Raw genomic sequence first — 14,195 nt, forward strand, 5'->3', positions numbered from 1 at the left:
TTAAATATGTTCAAAGAAAATCATATAGAAGTAAGTCAGAGGTTTCTGGAAATTGTTATACAGTGGTTTTAAACTGACCAGTACAAGTAACAGCATTGCAATAGAATATGGAAATAGAAATTATATAGCATTTTCAGTCTCCAGGCTACTCTTTTGCTTCACTTGTGGCCTCATGGATACAACTCTGGACTGGAACTCAGGAGACCTAGGTAATATTCTCATCTCTGTCACTGGCCTGCTGGGTGACCTTGGGCAAGTCACTTGCCCTCCCTGTATATCAGTTTCCCCAACTGTAAAATGGGGATAATGATACTAATCTCCTTTGTAAATTGCTCTGACATCTATGGATGAAAAACACTATATAAGAGCTAGGCATTAACAATTTACCAACTTCAATGACCAGCTGATAGTACAGCGATTAAACTTGCACGTGATTTCTAGTAAACATCTTGTTACTATATGAATGGTTTGTGTGTAACTGACAGTGATTTGATGGAGTTAAGTACCCAGATTATTGGCTAAGAGAAATGAGGAGGGAGAAGTCCTGTGTGCATATCTTAATTAACTATATCTTAATTAATAACATTTTCTTTGTATCCTATTAAAACATTTTCTTTTAAATTTAATGTTTTATTTTTACATCCTATGTATGATCAGTTTCTAAGAAAAATGCAAAGTCATCCTTAGGTACATTTTTTTCCTAAAGAGTCAATTTGGTTAGAAAATTAGTAAGAGCAAAACATAACCTTCAGTTAGAAAGTGTCTCAGTACGATGTGGAATTTGCTATTAACGTATTCTATTGCAATGCTCTTACTTTTATTGGTCAGTTTAAAATAGGGTTGCCAGGTGTCCAGTTTCCTTCCAGAATGCCCGGTCAAAAAGGGATCCTGGCGGCTCCGGTCAGCATCGCCGAGCAGGACATTAAAAGTCCGGTTGGTGATGCTGCGAATCTAAGGCAGGCTAGTTCCTACCTGGCATCGCGCTATGTCCTGGAAGCAGCCAGCATGCTTCATGCTGCCGCTGCCCCAAGCACCAGCTCCACACTCCCATTGGCTGGGAACCACAGCCAATGGGAGCTGCGGAGATGGTGCCTCAGGGCAAGAGCAGCGTGTGGAGCCCCTTAACCCCCTCCCCCACCTAGGAGCTGGACCTGCTGGCCACTTCCAGGGCACAGTGTGGAGCCAGGACAGGCAAGGAGCCTGTCTTAGTCCTGTTGCGCCACTGACCAGGAGCCACCCAAGGTAAGTCCGTGCCCCAATCCTGAGCCCCAATCCCCAGCCCTGAGCCCCTCACCAAACCTGGAGCCCCCTCCTGCACCCCAAGCCCCTCATCCCCAGCCCCACCCCAGAGCCCGCACCCCCGCCCCAGACATATCCACCCCTGCACCCCAATTCCCTGCCTCAGTGTACAGCCCCCTCCTGCACTCTGAATCCCTTGGCCCCATCCCTCAGCCTGGAGCCCCATCCTGCACCCCAAACCCTCATCCCAGACCCCAGTCTTGAGCCCATACGCCCTCCCGCACCCCAACCCGGAGCCCCCTCCTGCACCCTGAGCCCCTCATTTCTGGCCCCACCCTGGAGCCCGCACCCCCAGTTAGATCCCTCACCCCCTGTCCCAGCCCAATGAAAATGAGTGAGGGTGGGGGAGAGCGAGCCACCAAGTGGGAGGGAATGTGGGGGGTGGGGCCTTTGGGAAGGGGTGAGGCCTCGAGGAAGGGTCGGGGCTAGGGTGTTCAGTTTTGTGCAATTAGAAAGTTGGGAACCCTAGTTTAAAACCATTGTATAACAATTTCCAAAAACCTCTGACTTATTTTTAAATGATTTTCTTTGAACAAATTTAATGAATTGTACTGATTGTGAAAGTGGACACCATCTCCCCAGCTAGAGTAAGGCATAAATCATGAGCCACAAAGCAATCAGGCACTATGCAGTCTTACAGCTCTGTCAGTGCACCTTAATCCTGATTTGCTGTACAACTGCCAAGCAGTTGCTCTTCTGAGTCTTGATAAATAGACTGCTAATCATATTGAATTATGTGATGGTTTGAAGATGCATAGAAAAGTTTACTAGGAACTAAATTGAGGCCATCACCATTTATAGTATTTTCACTTGTGATCAAATTAATATTTGAATCCATGTTTGTATTAACTGATTGAAATGTCAACCATCCAGAAACTTGTCTTTAATCCTGTGCTGCAAATCAAAGAAAATGCCGTTTCCACCCAATTTGAAGAGATTAAAAAAAGAGGCAGCTAATGTAAACTGATAGATTATGCCAAATGAAATTAATCGTGCAATTGTGTACGATTATAAATCAACTACTTAAAGGTACGTTGCTCTTGAAGCTGTGAAATTCATGTCTTAAATTACTTTAATTTTATAAATTCAGAACTGGCCATTGTACACTCTCAAATTACCATATGATTAGTATAAGCCTTCTGTTTAACTTCTAACTATGAATCTTGAGAAAATAAAGCTAAATGAAGCACTAAACCTATGTAATGGAAAATAAACTGCCTGCTTTAATATAGACAGTTTTGTTTTTCAGTCTGTGATTACTAGTATTTATTCTTTTCATGCCTTGCTGTACCTAGAGATGGTTTGTATTGGGGACCTGTCCATTCATGCAATTCAATGTTTAATCAAAACTAATCCAGATGAAAAATCTGAGAGAAATTATTTCATATGTTTTAAGATTATTTTGAGTTTGATGTAAGCACGTTTGCGCAGGACATTCCATGTATTTATTGTTAATGTTTTGACATTAGTGTATGCACTGTAGTAAACTGAGGAATGAGAAGAGCCTTTTTTTTTTTTAAATGAATGCCTTTTTTTTCACACTTTCCATTTCAGATGTTTAAAAAAAAAAAAAGGTTCAGAGGCTAGTGGAGCACATTTCTTAAGCAAATCAGCCGTGCTTTATGTGCTTTTGTAACAAATTATTAGGAGCCATGCAACATGTGTCTCTGAATATTAGGAGAAGAAAATGACTATGCCAAACAACCCACTGTTATATAATTTATATTTTCATGTAAATGACCTTTACTCATAGTTTTGAAGTCAGCTATAAGTTTTTGATGTGATAAATCAATGTATTCTGAAGGACCACATAAAAGTGAAGAAGGAAGAGGTGATTTAAATTTTAATTAGTTTAATATAACACTGCAATTTCATCTTCTAAATCAGCATGAACTCTGTTCATTTTTTGTGGAATTGATTTTCTTGTCTTGTTAACTTATTTAAACATGTAGTGTTCTTTTGCCTTTTAGGCTTACAGTCCAAGCGGAATGTCCAATGCACTTGGAAGACTTTCCTATGGATGCTCATTCATGCCCGTTGAAATTTGGCAGCTGTAAGTACATAGCTAGAAGTATAGCCGTTGGCTAATGAATATCTTGTGTGGTTCAACATCACTTTGTTTCACAAATTGTCATTGCCCAGGTTTATGTAGGCACAGAAGGTTATACTGTATCATGTATTTTGACATGGTGAGATCTTTTTCAGTGTTCTATCCTGTAAGGCATTTGAAAAATTCCTGGACTCTGCTTTAACTAAAAATATTGTGGGGTTAATTTACCACTGCATTGTTCCAGTTTTATGCTAGTGTAACTGTTGTTTTCAGTAACAGTGGTGAATCAAGACCTGTGTATATGGAATATAAGTATTGTATTTATACAAAGTAAACTGAAGTTTTCTAAACAAAGTTACATATTCAAAAATATATCTGTGAAGTTTCTAAAAATTCTAACTGGCATAGTTTAAATTGCAGTGCATTTATTCTCTTAATGGTATGTTTTGTTTCATTCTTAGTCTGTGAAGGCTGCAGCAAATGACTTATTGAGATTAAAGTTACAGGGTACATTTTGTAGTTTAATATATAGAGTCTGATCCTGATCTCTCTCACACCACTTTTATACCAGCATAACTTCATAAACTTCAGTGGCATAATTCCTGTTATAAGTGAGATCAGAATCAGGCCCATGATTTATAATAGCTGGGGATTTTTAAATGTTGTATCTATTTCCTTGGTTTCTTGCCTTTATTTTCTTTTAAGAGAGAGCAGCAGATTCACTGCTGAGCACAAAATAGAAGGTGAAGTTCAAGGGGTTGGTTACTGCTATCTGATTCTCTGGCTGATTTCAGATTGGCCTAATAGAGTATAAAGCAACCCCCACGTTCCACCGGGTGGTAACTAAAGGGGTAATTTTATTCATAAGCTGGGCATTGTCAGAGCCCTGTGCACTCTGACCATGCCTCTGATGTGTATGGGGAAAAAACATCGGAATGGGCTGCACTAAGTCTGTGCCCTCTGGGATCATCTCCATGTGGGGGAATCCCCGGTTGCAGAGAGACAGGTCGCTTTTATTCCTTTCTGCACTGAAATAGAAGGGGCTAGAGATTCTGGTCTGATTTTATTTAACTAGAAAATGTGCAAATGGGAGTTGTGCCTAGTGAAGACTGAGTAGGGTCGACTCTTACAAGCCTGCTTTGAATACATATCAGATTTCTTTCTCATGGGAAGTAATCTTTTGCTTTATATTCTAATTTAGCTATGTGTTACCTAAACTATGTAACACAACAACATAACACCAGAAGTGTTACATAAAATCAACTAAGAAATAATAGTATATGGGTCTTGCAGCCAGTACTGTCTGTGTGCAGAGAGAGCACCCAGGATTTTGGGTACAAATAAATGCATATTTGCCATGTGTAGTAGTAAAATAACAAGTTTTATATAGCAATGAACTGGTCTGAAGACAAAGTGTTATGAAAGGCTGAATTCCAAAGGGAAAGTATAAAACTAGAGGTAATCCCAAAACATGAAACAAACCCATTGAAATATATCCTTGGACAAATATATCCTTGGACTTCACTTGTACACAGAGGTTTGAAACACATCTGCCTGGAACTGAATATGTTAGACTGAGTGAGTTTCTTCTGCTTTTTGGTAACTGATTTGTTCTGTGTCTGACTGTGCTAGTGCTTATTTTGTTTATTTGGCTCCTCCCAAGCGTCAGGTTCTGTAGGAAAAGGAAGAATTGAAACTTGTTCACAATATTTACTCTTTTTTGAAAAGCTGACTGTTTTCCTGCACATTGCAGGTCCCAGTGCTAAAGAACTGCTGGAGTTCTCACACATGCCTTTGCATATGCCCGTCTCTCTCACTTGTTCTTACTCCTACTTTTTTCATTGTTTAATTTTTTAGGTTAAAATCATTTCTAGAGTCCCATGTATATTTCTGTTTTTAATGGGGGAGAGAACAAGGAAAAAAACATGAATAATGATAACAATAAAGCTGAGCACCTGAGGGACTGTGGTTTACATGTATGAGGACAAATCTTCAGCTGGTGTAAATCAGCATAGCTCCATTGAACTCAATGTCCAACATTACTGTCTGGAATTTCTGTATGAGGAAAGAGCTTAAGAGAGTCTGGCTATGCCAGATAGGGTTTTTGGGTGTGTGAACAAATTGTCATGAGGAGCATTATGATCAAAGGGTACTGACGAGCCTAAAAAAATCAGAATGGACACTTAAGGTATGTCTACACTACAATAAAAGACCAGTGACTGGCCTGGGTCAGCTGACTCGGGCTGCGGGTCTATAACATTGTAGTGTAGACATTGGGCTTAGGCTGGAGCCTGGGCTCTGGTACCCTTCCCTCTTGTAGGGTCTTGGAGGCTGGTCACCAGCCTAAGTCCAAATGGCTACACTGCAATTTTATAACCCTGCAGCCCAAGCAAGCCCAAGTTAGCTGACCTGGGCTAGCTGCAGCTGTGCCACAGGTCTTTTACTGCAGTGTAAACTGTCACTAAGGAGGATCATCAACCAGCAAGACTGTTGCAGTCTCTCTGCCATACCCAGGACAAAAGCCAAAGTGAAAGAATCAGAGAAATCATAGGATAACAGATGATACCAGAATTGCCTTACTTCATGCTTCTCAATAACCTAACCCTAAATGGGAAGGTTAGGGACAAGGCTGTAATGATGATTTGTCAGGCAAGAGACTTCCAGCTGCATATATGTAGGAAGCTGGCAACACACTATCCTGCAGGGAAGTGTTAACAGTCTCTGCAATTTTTGTCTCTGCTAGATTTTATTGCCATGTGGGGTATGGCTGGTTGCATGAAGAAGCTCCCCCATGACCTCTAGAGCTTTCTCAAATGAAAATGACTGAAACTCAGCTAGGTGATATGTTGTATTTCTTTCTCCACCTGCACTATAGCCACAGCATAGGACTTAAATTTACTTATCGCTATCAGACTCTGAACATGATTTCTTCCATCAATGCTTTAGCCTCCTCTCTTCACGCCCCATTTGCCGATTGGGGATATCAGACTGGAAAAGTGTGTTCCTTTCTTTTACAAAATGAACATAAGGGACAGAATTATATTATTTCTTGAATTTTATTCCCCTTGGTGGTTTTATTTGGATTACATGGACAATTTTTCTGAATCACTTTCTAAGTGTTGTGTACAGCTTCTATTACTGCAATGGAAATATCTTTCCCATCTCTCATGGCCTTTGTTCTGCACAAATCTCCCTCCTACTGTTTCCTTTGTACCTTTCTCCCACTCTGCTCTTCATGTCTTGCTCCATGCTGCACCCCAGGCTTGAAACACTCTCCTACTTCTTGTGTAATAAACAGCCCCAAGCATCCCATGCAGCAAGTGTTAAGTCAGTATCCTAAGAACAAACAGAAAAACACACTCACACTCCATATGACCGCATCCACCTTTAAGGGACGCTAGAGGTGCTGAACATAGTGTTTTTCTGTCTCCCAGTCATTGAAGATGCATTAAAGCTGGCAGTTTAGTTCCTTCTATTTTTAGTTTATGTTGGCAGTGCTATTAGTTTTGCAAAAAAAAAAATCCTGTGGGAGGGTTGGGGCTCTCCTGAGCCCCCACCAGACCCCAATTTAAGTTGTTTATAATGTCCTTCCCCTCTTTGCAGCTCATGAGGGGTTCTCCAAATAAAATTGAACAAACAACAGAAAGGTCCTTTTCTCTCTCTTTCCCTTGAGCGAGAGGGGAATCAAAGGAAAAGAAAAGAAAGGCAAAGGTGGTCTGTCTCTTAGGCAGCCCTTTGGGGTTTGGCTTATCACTTGGTATAGTGTCTTTAATTAGGGTCTACATCCAGCTTCTTCTCTGGGGGTACCCTGCTTTTGACTTTCCATGTAGTTTCAAGGGCAGTGAGGCCTACGACTGTCTCCCTCTTGGTTGATCAGTCCCTGTGATCAGCAGTCTCTGAGATGTTGCAATCTTCTTCCTGTTCACAACCCCTTCCTGTGGTAATGTTCCTTTTTTAAGATTCCCGCTCCAGGCAGAGTAAGCCTTACAGGTGTGCCTGGTTGGTGCTGAATGAGCCTAGAATAGCTCATTAGTCTCCTCTCTACAGGAGTGAGGGTGGGTCCCTTCATATTGCTCCTTGGCAAAGTGGGTATTTTCCCTTTTGCTATCCTCTGGAGTGTCCTGTGTGAGCAGCTCCAACAGTCTGTGTCTCCCACTCCTTTCAGAGGGGCCAGGTTATGGAGTGAAATTTAAGGGGGGAAAAAACAGGCCCAGAGACAGCAGGGCACAGTGACTCTTGGGTCTGCCTAACACTGCAACACCATATTAGATATGAACATCAAATGAGCAGGAAAAGCTTGTAGCTCATTTCAGACTCTATAGATGAGCAGGCAGAAACAAATTTCCAGAAAGTTAATCTGCCCTACACATAACAAATAATTGACACAGGCGCCCACTCTGATTCGGATTTTAGGGCACATTTAATAAGTAATCTCCAAAGAATATTTTAACCGTTTATAAATAGATTTTGCTTGTAACTCAGCAGCAATGATTTTCAGTTGGTTATATCAATGACAATTAACACTATATATTCCTGTGCTGCATGTATACCATGAGGCTTGCATATTCTCAAGCAATTTAAATATTATTTTGCCCTGTCAGTCTTAGACTATAATGACGGTTTTAACAAAATAATGAAGTAGTTCTCCTAATTATTTATGCCCTGAAGTTGCAAATTATGGACACTTTTTGTTCTAAAATGCTGACAGAATATTTTCTTACTATTTCCCATAGATGCTTACACAACTTCAGAAGTGACCTACATTTGGACTTACAATGCATCTGATTCCGTACAGGTTGCACCGGATGGCTCTAGATTGAATCAGTATGATTTGCTGGGCCAAACAGTGGGAAAGGAGACAGTTAAATCGAGTACAGGTTAGTAAAATACATTGGAAGAAAAGGATCGTTGCTTTACAATAATAAGCATAAGATGCTCGTGGTATTATGTCATTAGGCTGCCAAAACCAGTATTGGCAGTAATAAGATTACCCCATTTCAGTAATATTGTATACTGTGAGTAGTCTGTAAGAACAATTTGCTAATTCCTTGACGCTTAATGAAATAGCAAGTGTCAGTGGAGGTAACTGTTCCCTATCGCTGTTTCCACAGGGCTCCCGTGAAATCTAATATCAAGGGTTTTTATGAATCTTTGTAGCCCAAACCTTGGTTAAGGTGAAAGATGGGAAGTGCCATTTTTAGTTTACTATTTCATGGTGTGATTTGATTGTTTTTTTTTCTGCTGGACAATGGATTATTAGCATTTCCTATTGGTATATCCCACAGGCTCATAGATATATAGTGGACCCTTGCATCTGCATGGAGCCCTATTGACTTCAGTGGGACTTTGTATGTACACCAATGTCTGCCCATGCATATGAACATGCAAGATTGTGCCGTGACAATGATGTTAGGCTTCACAGTTTTTTCCTTGTAAATATAAAAATTCACTTCTAGAATATATTGTGCAGGACAAATATTGGATCCAAGTTTGCTCTCATTGAAGCCCATCTCTACACTTTCCTTGAGTTCAGTGATAGTAGGATACAGCCCACAGCATCAAAGTAAAAAAGTTAATTTACATTCAGTAGGATTGTTCTGCCTAAATAGTTTTGTAGACTGCATCCTCAGGCCATTTGTTTCACATATATGTACCATGCTACCTTTAATTGGCAGGAAAGTGAATTGTTTATAGAGGCTAATAGTTCATTTTATAGGTTTTTTTGTTTTTCTCTTTCATATACTAGGTGAATATACGGTAATGACGGCTCATTTTCACTTAAAGAGAAAAATTGGTTATTTTGTGATTCAGACTTACCTCCCCTGCATCATGACAGTCATTCTCTCCCAAGTGTCATTCTGGCTGAACAGAGAATCTGTACCTGCAAGAACAGTCTTTGGTGAGTATTCTGAGGAACACATGGCATGTGCATTAGGCAACATCTGCAGCGATCAGTTAGCATTTCTGAAACCAGCTGAAGCCTATTTAGTTCTTTTTATAGGGTGGCTTGCCCTGTATAGGCTGGAGGGCCTGGGGCTAGTCAACCCTGCTTACTGAAAGAGTGGAATCAGATGATTCCCCTATAAAAAGCACTCCGAAGTGGCAAGCATGTGTGCGTGCTTAGGAAGAGCAGAGACTTTGAGGAGTGAGCAGAGTCTTGGGATTTGGGACTAAGACTCTAGATAGGAAGGGCTGGGAGCAGCCTGCTGAGGCAGGGGAGACCCTGAGAAAACATGTTTGTTGGACTTTTTTTTATTTTGAGTTTACTTTCTGTGCATAAACCCAGAGCCAAAAGAGGATTCTTTTCATCACAGAAGAAGTCTGTGCAAGAGGCCTTGAAGAGGAGGGAGCAGAGGTGGGGTTCTACAGATTGACCTCTGGCCATGAAGGGTGCTCAGCAGGCAGAGGAACTTGTTACAAAGATCCTTTCTGATTCAAGTTCATTATCGAAAGTGACAAAGTGCTGTTGTTTGTAGAACCTTCAGGTGCAGGCTACAGCTCTCCTGACAGTCCTGAGGTTTTTCAGGAGAATTAGCATATGAAAGTAACATACAGATATTTCCTTGACCCCTTTTTTTTAAAGGGAACAGTTTGCATATAAAGTAATAAGGTTCTAATCTTGAATGTTTTCAAGTTAAACGTTGTATTTATATTGAGGTTTGACTCTGAAATATTTCATCTATACTATCAACAAGTGTTAGTGTGGTGTAGATTTATATATACTTCTAGCTCTATTTATAAACTAAGCAGAATGGAAGTCCCACATCCTTTCAAAATATTGCACTGTGCAAACTGCAGTTCTTTTTCTAGTGAACATGTGCTTCTGGGCCAAATCCTTCTCCCTCAGCCAAACCAGAGTGTGACATAAGGAGGGAGGTAGTGAATGGGTTCAGCAGCTGAGATCAAGGAGTTCTGTCTAGCTCATATACTTACATACCCCCTTTACTGTAGTATCTTGGTCAGGCAAGAAGTAGCCTCCGTTGGTCTAGTTATTAATCAGAATAAAACAAAGTCCCTGGCCGTTACCATCAAGCAGCCTCCAGCTTCAGATTATAACCAGCTCAATATTAACCTGTCAGGACTGGAAATCAAGCAGCTGGTATCATCATATATTGATGTGGGCAGCATCATAAACAATGCTCAAGGAGGCTCGGACACCCATATAGCAGCAGCTTCTGTCATGTTTCAGGCCCTTCATCAGTACCTATGGCTGCTTTATGGCTGCCAATCATGTGGGTGTCAAAACTTTGGTAGTGCAATAAAATAAACTGAACATAGAGCCAGGACACTTTAAAGATCTAGACAGAGATTGATCTCCAAGTAAACTCATGTCCCTTTGGGATTTGTCATGATGGTGGTACTAAGATGTTCTTACATGGAAATTATAGGGAAGCAAAGTTAAAGTTGAGAGAGCTCGCATAAGGCAATAGTCAGAAGGACACCTTTTTGTAAAGAAGCAAGGATCTTGTGAAAATTATTTGCAAAGCCTTTTGCAGGATGAAAGGGAAAATAAAATGATTCTTTACAAGAACTTTCTCGGGTGGTTGTTCACTAAGTGAAGGTTTATTAATGTTGTTTTCAGAGTAGCTGCTGCTGCCTAATGTAATAGTGTTAGAATGGGGAAGAAAAGAATGAAGATTGTCTGCCTAGCCTCCTTTTCCCGTCACAATCCTCTCAGAGAGGGAGATTCCTTTCTTAGGGTCTGAAGGGGAACAGAGACAGCAAAGGCAGAAGGGGACTGAACAGACCCACTCTCTGCTTCCTTTCCTTTCCCAGTGGTGCTTAAAAGCACCTTGCCAGTAGAGGAGACATACATGGTGGAGCCCCATTCTGCAGAGCCTGGATGACTGATTTCCAGTGATGGAGGATTTTGCTGAGTTTTCCCTCCCTGAATTCTCCATTCTTTGGTTGAAGCTGGTATTCCTTCCTGTACTCCTGTGGAGTTAATATTTATTCCTGCTCTTTTAGGGATCTGGTTTTATTTCCTCTTAGTAACTGTAACCAGTTATAACAAATTTTTTGTTTGCAATATTTGAATTGTGAGCTACGAGATGCTATTAGTAATTCTTTTTTGTCACTGAGGCTCTTTTGACTATATGTCAATATTAGTGTGGATAAATTTATCTCTGGTATGTGTACAACTTTGTATTATTTCTTATCCAGGAGATGCACACATTTTTAATGGCATTCCAGAGATGGAAGAGTTAAGGGTGTCTTTGTGTAATTTTGGTGACTCTGGTTGGCTAGGGTTGATTTAGTAGGGGAATTGTTGGTGTATTTGTGTCAGTGGGTGGACTAAAAGATGATTTATATTGGTATATGGCTTTTTTATGTATATCCTGTTTTTTGTATTGTTTTGAGTATGGCTTTATCATCCACTATTGGAGTTTCATGAAGCACAAAGTATTTTTTTTTGTTTTTCCCTGTTTTTTTTTACAATGTTTAAATACAAATAGTAGATCTGAAAGTTTCAGTTAATTTGTTGTACTATAACATTGTCCGTTTTACTTCAATGAGAACTTGACCAGTTTACCTCACTTAATAATTGTATGTGGCAGTGAGACAGCCACTAGCAAAGATACCTACAATCTCCTATTGTTCCCCATGGGAGTGAAACCACAGGCTGTCCTTAGTCAGAATGGCTGCCATACATGTATAGCCTTTGAAAGTGGACACAAAAGACTGCTCCTTGGAAAGATAGCCATTCATTGTTTTCCATTGTTTGCAATGCAGTTGAAGCCAGGCTGACCTCAGAAAAGTTGACCATCTCTTGGGTTCTATGGTTAGGAAATGGCAAGAAACTGGGAGGAGGCAGGGATTATTGGCATTGCAAGTGCTCATCAATGTGTCCTTTTTGCTATACTGCTGCAAAGTGATTTGACACACTCCATTAAGCAAACTAGTTAATTTAGTTGCCTCGGTGTGGGGTTTTCCCCCCAAAAGTCTGATTGTTTTTTCCCATTTTTTGATTAATCTGCATGTATTTTCAAGACTGTATCTTCAGCCATTTTTCACCAAAATTTTATTTGGAAAAAAAAAAGTGACTCAAAACTAGAAGGTTACAAAGGAAAAGTCTGCTGCCACCTTCAATACTGTGCATCTAGTATGCCACCATACTGTTTGAACATTATGTAAGAATTTTAATAATTCTTAGAAATGTACTATAAGATGTTCCTGTTCTGAATCTTATTCAATTTCAAAATTCAATTAAAATTGCTGACATTTTCTTTTTTTCCACCCTCTACAGGAGTAACAACTGTGTTGACAATGACAACACTGAGCATCAGTGCACGAAATTCCCTCCCCAAAGTAGCTTATGCAACAGCCATGGATTGGTTTATTGCTGTTTGTTATGCATTTGTATTCTCTGCATTGATAGAATTTGCCACTGTAAATTACTTCACAAAACGAGGATGGGCATGGGATGGAAAAAGCGTAGTCAATGATAAGGTAAACGATAATGAAACACATTTATATTTCCAGTCAATTCTAAGAAAATAGTTTAACAGATATTTTGATAGTTGGTTATTACTGAAAAAATACTTGAATTTTCAAACCAATAGAAAGATTATGACTTGTGAGATGAAAATAGGTGTGGATAGAAAGATATTGTAAAGTGTGTGCTCAAATTGCCAAACTCTAGCAGAAATTAAACTGCATACAGGAACTTTCTCTAGCAGGCTGTCCTTGGAGAAATGATGATTGTGTCAAGGCTGTCTCCACATTAATCAATAGCCTATTTGAGTCTCGTTAAATGTCAAAAAATATAAAATCAGAGGTTACACCACATTATGCTCCTGAGTCCTTCGTGTGGAAATTAATAAAATCGGAGTGATATTTCTGTAAAAAATCTTTATTCCGACTTAATGAAAATAAGCTTCCTACACTTGCATCCATTACATTTCAAAACATTGGAGATACTATTACATTCACCCAACTTCTTTATTTCCTTATTTGTTATATAGTTGGCCATTTCCCTCTTGTTCTTTATCTGCATTACTGTGAAGAATGAGGGAGTTATATGTAAGGTTTTATTTATAAATATCATTTGTCCCTCAGGTTATGTCTGATATTAATCTGGCCAAATGCCAGGAGTTAAATCAAAGAGGGTGTTATGGGGGAAGCAAACAGGAACCAAAATAGTGGCTCCTTAAGGGATTAAGGGGGTAAACTATTAATTAGGGAATGGCCCTGCTTAGCTCCCACCAGGCTGCATAGTTTACTCATCCTGAGGCTGAAGGCCTAGGATCAAAGGGGGTCCCAAAATCTTAAAGATGCTGCCCATGGGAATGAGAGAGGGCTGCCGAGGGAGTGACAGGGAGAGCTAACAGTCAGAGAAGTAGACTCCGAGGCAAAGTGCACATGCTGCAGGCAGGAGAGTCTGCTCCTCCCAGCTGGAGATGGGAGTTAGCTGGGTTAAGGGCAATTTACATAAGTGTTTAAGGAAAGATTAAAATGTAGGTAAGGGACAGTATATGTGTAGGACTCTTTGTTGTTTAACCCTTTGCTCTGTGTGCTTTCTACCTTTGGGTTAATGAATAATGCTTTGTTTTGAAGATGCTGTTTCTGGGTCACTTCAAACTTATATTGTCTTTGACACCTGAAAGGGAAAAGGTTTATAGGTGCCAATCTCAACTGGGGCTATTTAGCTAACAGATTGAGAAATGGGTGTGGGGGGAGGAGGGACCTGCAGCCTAGAGACCCAGTCTCAGAGTGGCTGGACAGTGTGGTTCCAATCAGAACAAGGGGCAGGAGGCCAGCTCTGTCACTTGAGGTGTGCACTCAAGAGAGACTGTCCCTAACCATGGCACCTGCAAAATCAGCAAATTCTAGATGGACCAGAGTG

The 14,195-nt window shown here is 40.3% G+C and overlaps 1 protein-coding gene across 3 annotated transcripts in view; it reads left to right on the plus strand.

Moving 5' to 3' along the window:
- Positions 1-14,195, plus strand: part of GABRA2 (gamma-aminobutyric acid type A receptor subunit alpha2) — a 103,375-nt gene that overhangs the window by 81,282 nt on the left and 7,898 nt on the right. For all 3 annotated transcript variants that reach the window (XM_039542650.1, XM_039542649.1, XM_039542651.1), the window contains 4 exons: positions 3,270-3,352; positions 8,083-8,226; positions 9,096-9,248; positions 12,597-12,799. In XM_039542650.1, the coding sequence (XP_039398584.1) occupies positions 3,270-3,352; positions 8,083-8,226; positions 9,096-9,248; positions 12,597-12,799 (583 nt within the window). The remainder of the gene's footprint in view (positions 1-3,269; positions 3,353-8,082; positions 8,227-9,095; positions 9,249-12,596; positions 12,800-14,195) is intronic.

The sequence above is a fragment of the Mauremys reevesii genome, linkage group 5 (genome assembly GCF_016161935.1).
Source record: "Mauremys reevesii isolate NIE-2019 linkage group 5, ASM1616193v1, whole genome shotgun sequence".
Lineage (NCBI taxonomy): Eukaryota > Metazoa > Chordata > Testudines > Geoemydidae > Mauremys > Mauremys reevesii.